General features: G+C 41.2%; 1 protein-coding gene across 3 annotated transcripts in view; it reads left to right on the top strand.

The window, feature by feature from the left end:
* Positions 1 to 3,686: 3,686 nt before the first annotated feature.
* SEMA3C (semaphorin 3C) overlaps positions 3,687 to 16,847 on the top strand; it is a 117,533-nt gene continuing 104,372 nt past the window's right edge. Inside the window, exons 1-4 of one of the 3 annotated variants that reach the window (XM_059471483.1) lie at positions 3,963 to 4,062; positions 5,398 to 5,572; positions 5,688 to 5,857; positions 7,139 to 7,279. In XM_059471483.1, coding sequence (XP_059327466.1) covers positions 7,153 to 7,279 — 127 coding nt within the window. In that variant the 5' untranslated portion in view covers positions 3,963 to 4,062; positions 5,398 to 5,572; positions 5,688 to 5,857; positions 7,139 to 7,152. Of the gene's footprint in view, positions 4,063 to 5,397; positions 5,573 to 5,687; positions 5,858 to 7,138; positions 7,280 to 16,847 lie in introns of all 3 variants that reach the window. The other 2 variants (XM_059471484.1, XM_059471482.1) reach the window with 2 other exon arrangements.

The following is a 16,847-nucleotide window of genomic DNA, read 5'->3' on the forward strand; positions in this document are numbered from 1 at the left end:
TAAGGAAGGAATTAATTCCATTTGATGTTCACTTTATTATGCCTTTACTGCATTTTTCTTTATAATAGCTAGCACTTGATCTTGTCTTGATCTGTGCTTGTGTTCAAAGCAGAATCTGACTATTAAGCCTATTGATCTTCACATTGGCTAGTTGTTGCCAATCCAGTGAAATGATCTGATTCTATTCCACTGTCCTGCCTTTAAACATCCAACTGCTTCTCAGAATGTTCCTATCTTTCTCCTCTTTATACTTCTTAGTTTCCTGCTTCTTTTAAACCTGCGTTCCTTCCTGTCCTAATGTCTCCTACAAGATGTTCACTTCTTCAGGAGCTTAAAATCTAAGGGAGGGGAAACAAAACAAAACAAACCAAAGCAAAACAAAAAGGCCATCCCTCAAGCCCATATGCTAAGTAGAAATCCAAATCCAATCTTGTCTTTCTTTTTACAGGCTACAGTTCATGTTTAGGTCTAAAGCTAGGCTTGGGTCCATTAAGATGACTTGTTTGGGTAAGAAGCAAACACCATGCACAGATACAACAAAATCAGCTCTATTTGTTTTGGCCAGGGGGATTTGCTCGCTCAGATCACATTGCAAGATCAGAACTGCTCCAACTCCGAAGCTGACCGAGGGCCTGACTCTGTCCTCACATGTGTGATGTGATCCAGAATTACTGCCCCTGGTTATACATCTCACATGCAAGAAATCAGAACCAGAAGCAAACTGTACAAGAGATCATACTGTTTGTGTAATAGAGGAATGATTAAAAATCAGTTGCAAAGCACAGTCCAACTTGTCCTCATCCCCGTGTTAGGCTGTAAAACACACAGCCTGGAAAGCAAGTGTCTTGCATACTTTTCATTGAACTCACAGGGCTGATTCATGCCAGTTAATGCTGAAACCCCACCTCATAATTGGGAGAAGTAATTTCCATTCCATGAGTTTTGCTTGAAGCTAATGCATGCTATTACAAAACTCCTAAAGTAAAACTTTAACCATTTCTCTTAGCCCAGCTGTGAAGTTCAAACTGCTTTTTAAAGTTAATTATCACGCTCTGACCTGCACATATGCACATGTTAAATACAAATAAATCAATATGGCAAGCTTGTTCTTGTTTCAATTTGCTTTTTAAAATTAGCATTCTCTGGCTTTGCCTATCAGATATGAGTGTGATGGTATCTCGCAGATTAAAGTTTTGCATTTGTCTCTTTGTAGTTCATTTGCTATTTTATAAGCCCAAAGTCCATGAGGGAGTGTTGGAAAGCCCCATAATTTTCCTCAGTGTTCCATTTTACCTCTTTATCTCCAATGCAGCTAGCACATGTGAAGAAGTGCAGCTAGCCAGATGGCCCTGCAGTGTCCATACATACACAAAACCCCTGACAAAACACAAGTGACTTTAACTAATGCTGATGTGGATTCATGCTTGAGCATTATTCTTTTTGTTCTATTTTTTCTTTACTTTGAGGAGTATGTGTTTGTGCTCTTACCTAGAAAATCAGTACTATAAAAGAAAAAAAGCAGACTTTTTCTATTAAAGGAAAAGTATTTGGGGAGGACAGAATCATCATAAATTCTAGTGTTGGTATTTCATGGTAACATTCTTTTTTTCCTCTGACTGGTATCATCACCTATTACACATCTCCCCAAAATCTCCTAGAAGAGAAAGATTTTCGTATTTGTTCTGTGGTTTTCTGTGTATTTTCCTTTGAATCACCCTGTGTAGATCACAGCAAGAGGAAGAACACTGGCTTGACTGATTCACTTCTGTTGCTTGGCATGACAATCTCTAATTGCACTTAGTTGTGGGGATTTTCCAAAGCACAAAAGTGACTTCTCCTTTTGCCAGGGTGCTGCTGTCAAACTGAGGCATTTGAACACCACCACAACTCAAGGATGAGCAGCATCATGTTCACAACCACACTGCCTGCCCATGGAGAGAACTGAGGGCTTAGTTTAAACCACTCTCTGGGACAGCAAGTGTTCACACATTTCTGTGTAGTTTATTTGTGTTAAGGAGGAGATTGGAAGAGCACCAATGTTTTTAAGACTCATGATCTCAAGAGTTTGGTTCATCTAAAAGCATCAGTGAATTAATCTTCAAGGCATGATCTGAAGTGGATCAAGCTTTCAAAAATTCTGGATCCATTTATTTTCTGGCATCAGCTGCAAATCTGACTTTTCAGAGGACAGACCATTCCATATACTTTTGTATCCTCTGGGATGGTGAGTGCCATACAATATTGAAATTTCTTGCTTGAAGAGAGCACTAACTTTGCTAGCCCGGCACTGAAGCCTGGGGGATATACCATCTTTGAAATACCTGTGACCCTCACTCATGCAAAAGAGCCTTTACACAAAGTAACCAACAGACACAGGCCATAAAGCAATCCACATGTATAGACAAAATCTGTTTAGTCAGGGTGCTGTGTTCAGGCTATTCCCTCATCCCTGGCTATAATACCACCACTATTATTGACTGCTTGGGTTAGTATGGCCAGAGTGTGTAACAGCTGGAGACAAACTTAACTTGAGCATGTGCACACTCATTGTGGGTACTTGTTTACTGGTTAACATATTTCTGGCTGTGGGAGATGTCTCCAAGGGCACCACGAGATATGCTCCCCTCTAAGTCGTGCTGAGCGACCCACACTGCCTTGACAGGATCACAGACCATCTCTCTCTGCAAAAGTGAAAATCCTGATCCAAAAGGAGTTTGCACCCAGCCGGTCAGAGCAGCACAGACAGTTTAGGAAAACCTAAGTGATGGTTTTTAAGATAAACCCCAAGTGATGTTGCTTGGAAAATCTTGGGCTTTAACACAGTTGACACCTTGGACAAATTTTTCAGTGCTGGCCCGCTGCTGTAAGAGCACAAATCTCACCAAACGGGAAAGGCTGCTCAGCGTATCTCGGGGAAAACTGAGCTTGAGCAAATACAGCTCCCAATCTCCGCAAAAAAAGCCTCAGAAAACTGGGGGAAAACACCTGGATCAATCAAGAGGGCTGAATCCAACCACTGTCCTAACGCTTCTCTTAACCTTCTTCGCTTTTAAAGTTTTGAATCTCGGAAATAGTTCGCGGGGAGCCTAAGAGCCCCATCCCAGGGTCTGCCTGTTACCCAGTTCCCCGTCACGGCCGCCCGCTCCCATTCCCTCTGCACAGTGACCCCTGCCGGCCTCCGCCCTCTCCCGCATCCCCGCGGCCGCACCGGGGCCCGGCTCCGCTCCCGGCCCGGGGCCGCTCTGCCCGGGTCCCGCCGCTTCCCCCGGTCCTGCCCCGGCCCCAGCAGCGCTCCGGCAGCCCCGGCACGGCCCGTCCGGCGGGGCAGAAACTTTCCGGGCGAGTTTCGCTCCCGCTCCGGGCGCGATGGGCCGGGGGCTGCGGCGGCCGAGCCCCGCGGGACCGAGCGCGGGCGCTGCGCCCCTCACGCCGCCGTGCCCGCCCCTTGCGTCCCTCAGCCCGCCATGCGCGCCTCTCTGCGCTTTCTGCGCGCTCCTTACGCCCCTCTGCCCGCCCTGCGCGCCCCTTTCCTCCCTCAGCCTGCCCTGCACGCTGCCCGCGGCGCTGCCTGGGGCGGGCGGACGGGCCGGGCGGCAGCCGGCGGCGCGCAGGGCGGGGTGTGGCCTCGCCATTATTTATGAGCTCCAGCCCCTATTTGCTCAGCTAATGATGCACCGGCGGCTGCCGAGCCTCGCCTCGCCGGAGCGGCGGCCAGGGCAGGGCAGCGCCTGTAACTGGAAACCAGCGCCGGCACCGCGCGGCCGCTCCATTCACTCCTAGGTGCGTGCTTGCGCGCAAGGGAGAAGCGCTCCCTGAGCCTCAGGAGTCACTGCCAGGATTATTGCACAGAGGAGCCGAGAGTATCTTTACAACCACTACGAGAAAAGACTTTTCTTCTTTTTCCCCCTTTTTTTTTTATTTTTTTATTTTTTTTTATTTTATTTATTTTACTCTCTGCCGTGAACCAGGTTTGGAATTAAAATGTTCTGGTAGCAGGAGTGGAGTCTATAAACTGATAGAAACCAGACAGAAATCAGTAATACTGCTGCTTCCAATAGCCGGGTAAGCATAACTTAAAGTTCTCTTTCTTTTCTGTAATAGATGTGAAATGTCTCTGATGGTTGGAATTTGCTGCTGTTCACAGATAGTTAAACCAGTGCTTTCCAGATTGGCATACTCCGTGTTTGGCAGGGTTTTTTAGTCTTTTTTTTCTCCTTCATTTCTCTTCTTTGCTCTGCCAAATGATTTTCCTTACAGGATTTAGGGGTGGGACCAGGCTGTAGCAGATGACACCTGCACAGCGCTTCCTAGCAAAGCGATACTTTCCAGAAGCCGTGCCGCATGCTGCCAGCGACCTCCGTGGCAGCGAAACTTCACTACTTCACTTTCTTAGCGGTTTCTCTGTTTGTGTACAGTTAACGCTAGAATGTAAGAACAGAAATGCAATTAGACACTGCTTTTTGTCTGTCCTGTTGGATTCTAAAGTACTTGCAAGGCTTTAGGTCTGTGTGTTGTCAGCAGAGATCATGTGCACTGGACGTGCTGAATATAGTATCATGACTTACTGAGATAAATTCAGAGCTGGGATATAAGCCCATAGCAAGAGTCTAACCTGCAATGAGCTGTCAGTTACCAGCTCTGTAAATCTCTGAAATTAAACCTATTTCCATTAGATAACTCACATGTCAGGCACCCTGAGGTACCTTTTTGTCACTGTATGCATTTAATATTTATGGGCCTAACAGCTGGGTAGGAACCATGCTGCTCAGCACTTGAATCTTATATTTGCCTGTCACTTCTGTGTTAACGGTGAAGATCTGCAATTTGAGCAATGAGATGTAGCAATGTTTCACTCCTCTAACTGATTACACCAGAATTGGCAGGAGGCACGAGAGTGGGAGGGAAAGAGAGCTGAAAGGGTTTTTTTTCCTATTATTGTTTCCTACAGTATAATTTAAAGGCAGAAGGAAAGCCGCACACTTGTTCCTCTTTGACTTTTTATCTATATTGCAAAGAAAGCATAGTGTTACTACTGTAAAATACTTATCCCATTGTGTCTGTTAAATCAGATGTTCTGTATGATTGGCTATTTATTTTGGCCTGACAAAGAAATTTTATTGGGATTTAATGCCATTTCTCTCTTAGAAGACGAGTAAGTTAAAGGATATCCCATGGGCAAGTCACAAGGTTTTAAATTTAAAGCCCACAAAGCAACATTAGTACTAGAGTTCGTGCAGCCTGTTTAAAAATTATTCTTGGCAAAAACTCTGCAACTATCATTTTATTAGTTAACAGACCCTTAGAGATAATTTGGAACTGGGCCAGAATGGATATGTTTTTCCTACAGACCCGATCTGTAGCTGGCAAATTTCTGACAAGGTTGTTTTTGTCAATTAGCAGAGTTGTAGAATTGCTTGATCTCCGTGCATTTCCCAGTACTCAGAGCAGATAACGAAGGAGAGTTCAGCGTGTGGGCTGCAGAGCTCTGCGCTTTCGTGCGCGCTCTCCTTCCCACCCCCAGCCTGGTGTGAAGTCCCCGTGCACAGCGAGAAGCCTTTCCAAGCGATTTACAGTGAGTGGATGGGGACTGACACGGGTGGTAACGAGATACGGGGCTTTTACCGCTAAATCAGTGGTGTGGATCCAGCCCAAGCCAGTGCTGACCTAAAGTCATCCCCGCCTGACAGCTCATTCCTGCCGGGTGCTTACAGCCGGCCCTTTAAGGACAGGTGTGAGCCTCAGAGGGACAGGATGAACGAGGCTGTAGAAGTATTGGCTGTAGAAATACTGGCTTCCACTGGAGGGACTGTAGTGCTGGAGCAGAGCTGAGGTGAAGATTGCCAAGCTGACTGCACAGGTAACAAGTCTCTTAATAAAAATAAATGTACAGCCTTTAAGGATGTCTTCTAGCTATAGGGGTTGTGACGTTCAAAGTGCTTCCTGTTGCCATAAAATCAAGTATATCACCTGAATGATTAACTAATAAGTGGTGTCTAGCAGAAAGGCTATTTGCATCAAAAAGAAATATATATATATAAAAGCAGTGAAATAAAATGGGCCTAAAATGACAGCGTTATGTATTCTCACTTTTGCAGCTGAGCTGACATAGTTGTTACGATAGGCAAAATGAAGTTTGCACTTCACAGTTTTTGGAGAGATGCAGCTTAGTAGCAGATGTGATACAGATATGCACTGTTCAGCTTCTAATGGTGGCTGGGTTTTTGGATCTGGTCTGAAGTCCATTAGAAAAGACACTTTCCTCCAGTGATTTCAGTAATCTCAAGTCCTTCCTGAACTAAGAAAACATACAGAGTTCTGGAGTGTTTTCTGATTCTCTGAGATGCTCAGGCTTCTCAGCAGTTAACTCCTATAAATGAAGGTTCATCAAATGTGCAGGAGAAGTAGCAGATATATCAAGTGTGGTATCATTGTCCAACTCTGGGATTCTTAGTGCCCTGTAAGAGTCAGTGAGAGCAGGTGTGTATCCTGAAAGGAGCTAGCCCAAAAAGCAAACGTTGACTAACAGTTTCAAGCATGTTGAAATACTTTTGGTTTCACAGTTTTGAAATTAATGATATAACACAGCCAGAATTTCTTGAAAGAAAAACTTGAAGGTGATTAGAGAGCTTGCTAAAACTTAAGTCTCATTTCCAAGCACCTTTGATTTCAGATGTTTAAAGAAAAGAAAGAAAAACCAAACAACCAATAACCCAAACCTCCCCCCCTCACTCAACATGAGAGAGAGATGTCTAAAAATATCAGCCAGATTTTTATTCGTGAAACTTTATCTCCTGTCCTTGCTTTGCTCTGCCTTGACATTTAGCATAATTATATTTCCAGCAGGTGGAATTGTCTTCATTTTAAATAAACTGAGTCTGGTGCTGTAGTCTGCCCTAGCAAAAAGTTGGGCTCTCTTGGTTCCTACTAAGAGGCAGAGAGTTTCCTCTTGTGCCAGCACAGAAAACTGCTGGGGAAAGCCACTTGCAGATGCACAAAAGAAAAACAGAAGTGCTGTACCTCCTTCACATCCGTAATTATGGCTTCAGCTGGAAGAGGCCTCCAACACAATCTTTCCATACTTCTGTTTTTGCTCCACAAGAGTGTATGAGAAGAGTAATGTGATATTTCTCTCTTTCAGGTTTCATTTCTTGGATGTTAAGTTGCAAATCTGAAGAGATGGCGTTTCTTGCAATGAACGTGTTGATTGGGATATTTATTTACTTTAGCAGTGTAAAAGGATCTTCCCAGCCTCAAGCAAGGGTGTTCCTAACATTCAATGGTAAGAAAGAAGATAAACATTGTTAAACAAATATTATGATTGAACATTTTCTTCTTCTCCTCAAATTCAATAACTGAGTAGAAACTGGCATTTTGATCTGTGGCCACAATTACAGTTTTTGGTTTGTTGCTGAGGCACCTGTCAGCCTAAATTTGATTCTTTTACCAGAGTCTACCTATTGCTGTAGATGCATATTTAATATATAATTAATAATTAGTGGACTTTTTATTTTGGATTATTATGACTTACTAACAATTAAAGGCTTGTTTCTTATCTGTAATTTTGCTTGGAAAAAATATAACACATTACATGTGGTGGAGATTATTAATGATTTGAGTTGCTTTCCTTTTCAGTCAACTGAAACACTTTATATTCTAAAAATGAGGCTGCCTGAAGTTTTACCAGAACAGTTAGCCAGGCACAGAGTCCTTTGGAAAAATTCCATTCCTTGTGCACTTAGTGCTCCGTGCAGGATGTACATACCGTGTAGCAGTCGCTGATGCCTTCATACTGTAACCCAGCAATGAAAATTATAATTTTCAAAAGAGTTTCTTTTACTTCTGAAATGCTGAGCAGTACCTCATTGCTGCAATTGCACCAGTATTGCTTTTAATAGTAAAGTAACTTATTCTTCTATTCTTAAATGCTGATTTTAGCCACCACTTCAGAATGTGTGTGTTCTTCAGCTTACAGTGCCTGTTAAATCTGAGTTGAAACTTTCTGTCGCTAATTATAGAGGCATTGAGTTTCTCCAGCCCTCTGCCTTTTCTGTGATTGTCTTTGAGGCATGAGGGCTTGCTACTTCCTGCACCAATACTGCTTGCATTAGGATGGCTTCTGTGGTTCATTAGTGCAGGGATGCCCTGCCACTGCCTTGGGAATACTCTGTGTGCTCTGGAAATCTCTAAGAATTGCTTTAAAAATAGTAGAGCTAGTAAGTATCTCAAACTTCTACTTGCTACAATGATCAGAAACTATGTGAACATGAGAGTGAGAGACGTCCAGAAGGAGACTGCCAAGTTAGACCTTCAGCAAATACCAACCAGAGTTTGAATAATTAAATTATAGAACAAGGGGCCCTAAACTGATCAATGCAGTACTTAATAGGTGTAAAATAGCATGGCTCCACTAAAAGCAGTAGTAGGAATTGAGTTCCAAGAGGGAATTCAAATGAAGAAGTAGGGATAGGAGTTTATTTTCCTTGTTTAAAGTCTGCACTGGTTTTAGTGGAGATGGAGCTGTTTTGGCACAACTCAACACAGAGGCAGGTGTGGCTGTGGTTGTGTGTTACATTGCAGGTTTGCCACAGTTATGCACGACAGGCTGATTTAGATTGCCACACCATCTCCTTGGTGGCTTTGAAAGTAATCTCAGCTTCCCTTCATCTCTGGTATGACCATGAAGTAGGAAGTGTTCATGTCTTGTGGTATTCAGCCTTGTGAATGGGAAAGAATTATAATGAGAGGAAAATGGTTTTGACAGAAACTCAGGAGCTTTTGTCTCATCACAGGTATCCTGCAAGGCTGAAACAGTGAAGCAGCCATAGGGCAAAAGACCCCAAACCCAGGAATTGAAAAATACTGAATTAAAACCTTAGTTTCTGTGTCCCTGAAAGGAGGTTGTCCCCTCTTCCTTTAGAAGGGGCTATGACAGCTTCATGCTGCAGTGACCCCTTTGTCTGGTCAGGTCCTTGGGCCCCAAGGGCTCTGTCCCCTGTGCCAGCCCTGGGGGCACAGCCTTGCCTCACCAGTTCCTGCTGGAACCCTCCTTGGCTGCCTTGGTTAGAGAGCCTTGCAGTGCTATCTGATTTTCTTAAAACCGACTTTTTACTCTCCCTCATACTTAACAGCCAACCTTTGAAGAAGAAATTACATTTTTAGGTCCTAAATTTTTATTGGGTCTTTTGAAGTCATAAAAGTAAAAAATGAACTATGTGTTTTTACAATATGAGAAGTATGTCTGAAATAAAAAGCTAAGCTTTTTGTGTAATATATAAACAGAAGTTTTATTTTTAAACCTGATTTCCAGATGGTAAGAAACAACTTTCATTATGTGAAAAGAGTTTGGAGGTTGTTGTATATACCAAGGTAATGGTCCCACCTGTAGTATGAATTTCTGTTCTATAAATCTTTGTTTGCGTACATGAGTAGAGATGTAATAGAAAAAGGTGAAACTTTTTATTGTTCTCTAGCTATTGTTCTCTAGTGTCATAACACATTTTTTCTTCATAAGCTGCTTCATAACTTCTTGTTTTTAAATCATGTAGAAATACCAAGTTATTTGGCAGTCTCCTTGCCCTGAGAAGCTGTCAGTTTTTATGGAGAATTGTCACTCTTTTAAAGTGCATCATTTGAAAATAAAACCATAATTAGGACTCCTTATGTTTTAAATGACATTAGACAATGAAGACAAGTCATTCAAGCTTAGGATACTTATGTGATATTTTTCATGTTCTGAATTGGATTTGGCTCAGTGTCTACAATTACATTGCATAAGTTTTGGGGGTAGAGTGTATACAGGAGGAGAAAATGAGTGATGCTTTTCAAAGCTAACCTGCTCCTTCAGGATCAAGTCAATTGAGCTTATTCACATTGCAGCAGTTCTCATGGGAAAATCCAGCAAGTATCTTGACCTATTCTGTTTTTTATCAGGGAAGATAAAAATGTGAATCATTTGAATCATGGGCTGCTTTTCTCTTTGCCATCTACTTCATTAAGAATCAAATGTAATTAAAAAGTGCGCCTGGGTAATACCTCAAGAGCCTGATAATAGGGATTTTGCAATTAACTTCAATGGATGAAGGACTGCAACCCTAACTTCTGTTTCTGAAATCAAAAGCCTGGCCCCTTGTCTAATTAAAATGTAGCTCATGCCTTAACTGAGGCTGTTAGCTGTGGGTATGACGTGAGTGTGGAACTTACTGCTGTCTGCACCCCGAGTGCCTTGGAAATTGCTGTGCTCCACAGAACCCTGAGGCCTGATTCCTGTTGCTTGCACCTTGTATAGCCATTTACTCAGCTGGAGGAAGGTCAGGCTGGAGCTGAGCTCAGGTAATACAGGGAACTGGGCTTAAGGAGAACCAGGCAAAGGGGCTCTGGGTGTGCCTGGGGCAATTTTGTGCGACCTGATTGTCCTGTTCAAGGGGGATGGCTCAAACCACTGGTACCTGTACAAGGTCTGCACTTGAAGAGCTGCTGCAGCTGAAGAAAAAAAGATGGCCCCAAGCTTTTCCTATTCTGAAATTGCCAAGATGTGAAGCCTGTGCTGCAGCAGGTGCAGCAGTGTTGGGAATCATCTGCTGTGTTCCTGTTGTTCTGGGAACCTGGGGCGGGGGAGGCAAAGGACTCAACATGTCTCCCTGCACCATTAGCACACTATTCCCCCTCCTCCTGCCTCTTCTGGCTCCTTGTCCCTGGAATAGATGTTTTTTAATCTACTTAAATCACCTATCATGATTTAAAGCACCATAGTTTATTTTCTCTTCATAGCAAAAGACTTACCTTATCTGTTTATGAACAATCAAGTGTGGTGCCTGCTGTTTCTCAAGCTCTGTGCATTCCTTCTTGTCACTGCATGTTCCTGAACAGATAATTGGGAGCTGTATCCTTCAGTCTTCACAGGGGAAAAGCCTTTCTGAAATCAGTGGGAGTATTACCAGAAAAAGGAAGGAGGTACTAGACTGCAGGTTAGTGTCAGACTTTGTTTCATTCCAACTCCAAGAGAGCTGGAATGAAACAAACCTTTTGGGTTTTGTTGCAGCCCTAAAATGCTGAGCCCTACCATTTTAACATCAAATTCTGATTTGATTGAAGCAGATAGAGTGATTTTTTTAAATAGTAAAGCAGATAGTGTATTTTTTAAAACAAAGCTTCTTTGGGATTTAAATTTACACAGTGATACACAGCAAAGTGATAATTTCACAATTTACTGGGAACGTGTAATGCGTTCCTGCCTTAAATGTCTGGTCTAGCAGATATTTCCCATGCAGATTCTTTTATTGCCTGCAGTGAAAATTCCATATGAGAAGTGGATCAAGGCTAATTTGCAGACAGTTTTGTTGTTCTCTTTGTTATAAAATTACTAGAACACGTAAAGGAATTTTAAGAAAGTATCAGTCAGATTCATTAATGACAATTAAAGTGCATAAAATGTCACCAGAGCAACAGCAGCACTTATTCAACTGTCAACATATTTTAAAAGATTTAATGCAACCCCTGTGGTTACCCTCAAGGAAAAATAAAGGAACTGAGAACCATTTTCCTTGCGCTCTTGAGCAACAGCAGTACAACTTGTTTTTAAACAATCCCTTATTGTAATGGTAATGTTACCACAGTTAATAAAAAGTTCATTTATTATTTGAGGGACTTTGTGCTGATGACAGTCTAGTAGGCAAAGGTTTACACTCATATAGTTGATTGGATCTTTTTTGGTGTCCGTGGAATGAAAGTTATTTATGAAATGAAGTAGAAGTAAAGCATTAAAAGAGAGGAGAAAAAAGAAAGAGATCCATGGTTTAATTTTGTTTACATGCAGAACTTACCTTGAATGTTCATATAGTTGCTTGATTTTCAGCAAATTGTGGGTAATATTTTCTCAAAATTAACTGATTTGATGGTTTCACAGCTTCATGGATCTTAAATAATGTTAATTTATAAAGTGTTGAGCACCAACAATATGAAAACTTTTCCAATTTAATTGTCTCTCACTGGAGATCTAAAAAAACTTTATTTGAATACAGCCAACTAAAACTAAAGTACTGTTTTATCTTTAGTAGTGAAGATTGGTTTTTACAGTTATCGAATCACAGAATGCTAAGGGGTTGGAATGGATCTTAATGGATCTGGTTCCAACATCCCCTGACATGAGCAGGGATTCCTCCCATTAGACCAGGTTGCTTAAGGCTTTATCCAAGCTGCCCTTGAACACTGCCAGGGTTGGTGTATCCACACTCTCCCTGGCAACCTGTTTCAGTGTCTAACCACTCAAGAGTACAAAAATTCTTCCTGATCTATCCTAAATTCACCCCTCTTTCAGTTTATGCCCATTTCTCCTTGTCCCATCACTCCTGCCAAAGAGCCTTTCTCTCTGGCTTCTCTGTAGCCCCTTGAGATGCTGGAAGGCCTCTGGTTGCTGGGAGGCCTCCAAACCTCCTCCCCTCCAGGCAGAGCAGCCCCAACTTTCTCAGCCTGTCCTTGTGTGGGAGGTGCTCCAGTCCCCTTATCAACTTTGTGACCTCCTCTGGATTTGCTCCAACAGTTTCAGGTTCTTATTTTGGGGACACCAGAGCTGTGGTCAGTATTCCAGATGGGGTCTCGAATTGACAGCTTTGGTTGTTACAAATTACAGTCTTTGGGGGTAATTTTTACACTTCTGCCTTCTCTGTACTTTTTTTCTATGCCTTTTTTTGTTTGTGTTTCTTTATTCTCTATTATATAAACAGAGGCTTATTGCTATAAATCTTGTATTGAAATTCAATTGTTGAAAAGGCTATGAGTTAAATGTAAAAAAAAAAAATCAAACATATTAAATGAAGCATTATTTAAAAACCTCTGTATTCTTTCTAGAATTCTATGGTTAAAGGTCCTGTATGCCATATGATATTGAATCTGCTTATTTTCACGTTCTTGTTCAGTGCCAGTGTCTTTGAGTGGCTTCATTGGCTTCAGTGTCATTATTGTTGACATGAGTTCACAGGAGAGGATAATTTATTGTTTCTGTATTTAGTTAAATTGTGCCATGTGATTTGACTTCAGTTGTGAAAATGGTCTTGCAGTAAAGCTGAAGTCACAGGTGCTGTTTGGTCCAGTTCTGTGTTTGTGCTCTAAAATTACTGTAAGAGGAACCCTCATGGGAAAGCACAAAGAAGTACGTCTTCAAGGTGGTTAATTATCAGGCAACAGAGGTGTCTGATGATTAACCAAAGGTAGTTAATTACTAGGCAACAAATTACCAGCCTACAAATTTGATCCTGCTCTTGGATGAAAAGCTCATCTGAATTTGACAAAATTTGTGTAGACTTGTTTTTTTCTTGCACATTAATGAGTAGATCTTTTTCTAAGAGATTACTTACTTCCTTTAATCTCCTCATGTTCCTGAACTCAGTCAATTTGACCTGTATCTGAACCAGCTGTGGTTTTGTTTGTTTTTTTAAATTTTGGTATGAAAAAATTAAACTTTATCTTAGAACATTTTGACAGATTCTTCACATCTTGGCGCTCTCTGCTTGTCGTAGAAGAAAGCAGATTATCTTGGCCAATTCCATTGCTCTGTCATTACAGTTCTTTCTTGCATTGCCTGTCCAAGGCAAATGCTGCACTCCCTACGTAGGCAGTTATATTGCCATTATTCTACAACACATCTTCTTTTTATACTTAAAAAAATGTGATGAGAGAGAAATGGCATAGACATTTCCAATACCCCATTTTTTTCTAGTGTTTGGGTACCAGTAACAAGAGCTCCTCTGTGAGCTCACAGAGCTCCTACTGGATGAGCTCACAGTGCACTTTGAGATGTGGAGCTGCACAAGCCTTTGTGTGTATCAGATGTAATTAGTGACGTGACTCACAATAATTACTCATTTTATTGAAGTGCGTTGACTGAGGTCCTGCCATGAATAAATACAGAGACCAAGAACTTGTGCTGTGATTTGAACTGGCTGTTCCCTCAACGTGTGTGTTTTGTTCTTCTTGGTGCTGACTTTCTGAGTTCTCAGTAACACTCCTTAATAAAAAGACTAGGCAGTTTCTCAGGGGAAGGTCTTTGTACTATGGACACGGTTTACTGATTCACAGTGCAGCTCCTCAGCTCATCTTACCTCACCTTACACTCAGGCATCCCTGGCTCAGCAGACACCAGGTTTAAAGAAGGCTGTATGTTTTTCAGTTGATTACAGAGGTGGAGTCTCAGGGGTACAGCTGAGGAAAATGTGCTCCATTACCTGAGTGAATCAGGGTGATATTGTATCTCTCTTTCTGGGAATCAAGATAAACGTGTATTTCCAGGAATGAAGAGAATGATTGTGGTTAACAGAGAATTTACCTTATTCAGTGCAAACTTGGTACAATTGCATTTGCATTGTTACTTCATCTGCCACTGACACTGCTTCTTCCAGGAAGCAGAAATCCTGGTAGTGATTTACTGGAGCTAAGACTCAGGTGTAACAATGGAAAGAAGATAGGCAGTGATTGCTCTGCCTGTTCCATGAAACCCCTCTGGATCTGGGACCATCATCCCTTTAGAGAGTTTAGCTCTTCATCTTATCCTTGTGAATGTAAGGCAAACTATTCCTCCTTAATGAGAAGTTTCTTGATTCTTTTGTGTGCAAGGTTGGTGGAGGTTTTATTTCCTGTTCCTTTATACAGTATTTGGGATATTTCCACCTACTACTCTAACCCAACAAATCAGTTAAACAAAAGTGAGTGCTACAAAGGTTCCTCAATTACCACAATGAATACCCAAGATTATACAAAGATTTTTTTTTTTTTTTTTTGGAAACACAGTACACATAGTTTTAACTTACAATCTTACAAGACTTTTATTCCAAGGCAGCATTTTGAAGGTGTTTCTTGCCATCTCACATCTTACCTACAAGAAATTAGGCCATGGTATTTCATCATTCTCATGAAAGAAAAAAAAAATCTGTAACTCTCCATCATATCACCTTGATAGAAAAAAGTCTCTGGAAAGCATTTCACCAGTACACAACTCCAGTGAGTGCTGTCAGGGAGTTGCAAGAAATACAGGATTTATTGGGAGCTCTGTGTGTTGTTGGGAGAAGTGAATCCCCGATCTGGTGTGTGAAGGCCCTCAAATCACCATGAGATTAGAGACTGGTCTGTGAGCAACTTTCAGGGCTGAGCTCTTAATTTGTGATTTAGCCATCATCTCCCAATGTTATATGTAATTTTTAATGGCATTGATAATATTGAGAAAGGAAGAATAGTTTTGGTTTTGTTTGGGTTTTTAAATTTTTTGTTTGGAGGCTGTAAGTAAACACTTCATATGAAATGCATCCTCTTTTTGTGAGAATGTTTTATTTCCAGTAAAAATTTCAAATGTAAATATGATTTTGTGAAATGCAATTTTTAGTGATACAATGGGATGAATACTCAGCCTTCTGAACTGTTCTGCCTAATCTTACACATTGCTCTGGAATAAATTATTACCTCACCAAAATTATCTTCTAGAATGTGGATGAGGAGACATCACAATCAGCTGGGACTGCCAAGTTTCTTCATGGAAAAAATATGTGTATTGGCAGTTGCTTCTATTTTTTTTAAAAAAGAACACGAATCCAAATTCTTTTAATTACAGGCTCTGCTTTCAGCCATTAAGAAGGCCAGAATGGCATTCCAAAATTTAAAAAAAAAAGGTTTTAAGAATTACACGGTAAATGTGTAATGTATTAAAATTCACTTTTAACTATTGTCTCAACTGTTGTCTCCTTTTAGAATTGCCTTTGCAATTTCACAGTTCTGATATTGCTTTGAAATGGAACTGAAAAACACAAGGTCTTGTAAATCCCTCCCTGACAGTAATAGGCTTTCTCGGTTACATGTTCTCCTTATCATTTGTTGTTGTTTCTGTTGCTTAACAATTCTTTTCTGTTGTTTAATACCATTTCTCTTTGCCATTCTTAATGAAAATATATTTATTTTCAAAAGCTTTGAGTTGTGCAAGGTAAATCAATTTACTTCAGCTGAGAATCAATTAAATTGGACAAACAATTGTCTCCTTTTAACATGTGTGTAAATCAGACTTGATCTCTCAGTCTCCCATCTCAAAGGAGCTGCAGAGTTAGATTTACAAGCATAAGAGAAATATGCCAGGCAAGTGTCTGTTCCCTTATTTAGCTCAATTGGCTGAAAATTATGAGCTTCGTTTTCTTTCCTTTTCATGATGCAAAGTTTTGAACAGGAGAAGTACCATGGTAGATATGCACACTACAATTGATAGTGCAACAGGAAACAGAGAGGGGAAGGCAGTAACAGTAGATGTATTCATTAATATTGAAATAATGAAATACTTTCATTATTTTTAATGAAAAAAAGGCATATTTATTTAGAACAGTGTTATAGATACATCAGTTTGAAGCCTTCATTTGTTGATCCCAGGCATTTTACTTGGTTTGAACCTAACCCTTAAACAGAAACTCCTTGAGAACAGCTACTGCTCTCAGCAGAGTGGATTTTCCTTCTCCTCTGAGATATCCTCTGAGCCACAGCCAGCCAGGGGATGAAACACTCTTTTCCTTGGGTCCAGCACTGTCTGTCACACACCTCTTTGGCCTTTGTGGTGCATTACAATGGCACAGGGTACACATCATGAGCTGTACTTTCTATGGCCCTTAGGAGCTCCTCCTTGTCTGCAGCAGCCAGCCTGCATGCCTCTCATTGCAGCTGTCTGAGACAGTCTCTGTGCGAGTATGTTGAGTGCTCTTACAAGGCAAATATCAAATTAGAACACAAAAATGGGAGCACTTGAATTTTCAGAATGGCACTTTCTGGGGTTTTTTAATATCAGCCAATTAAGATGTTATTTTCAAGGAGAGGCTTGGCATTTTTTCAAA

The sequence above is a fragment of the Ammospiza nelsoni genome, chromosome 5, assembly GCF_027579445.1.
Source record: "Ammospiza nelsoni isolate bAmmNel1 chromosome 5, bAmmNel1.pri, whole genome shotgun sequence".
Lineage (NCBI taxonomy): Eukaryota > Metazoa > Chordata > Aves > Passeriformes > Passerellidae > Ammospiza > Ammospiza nelsoni.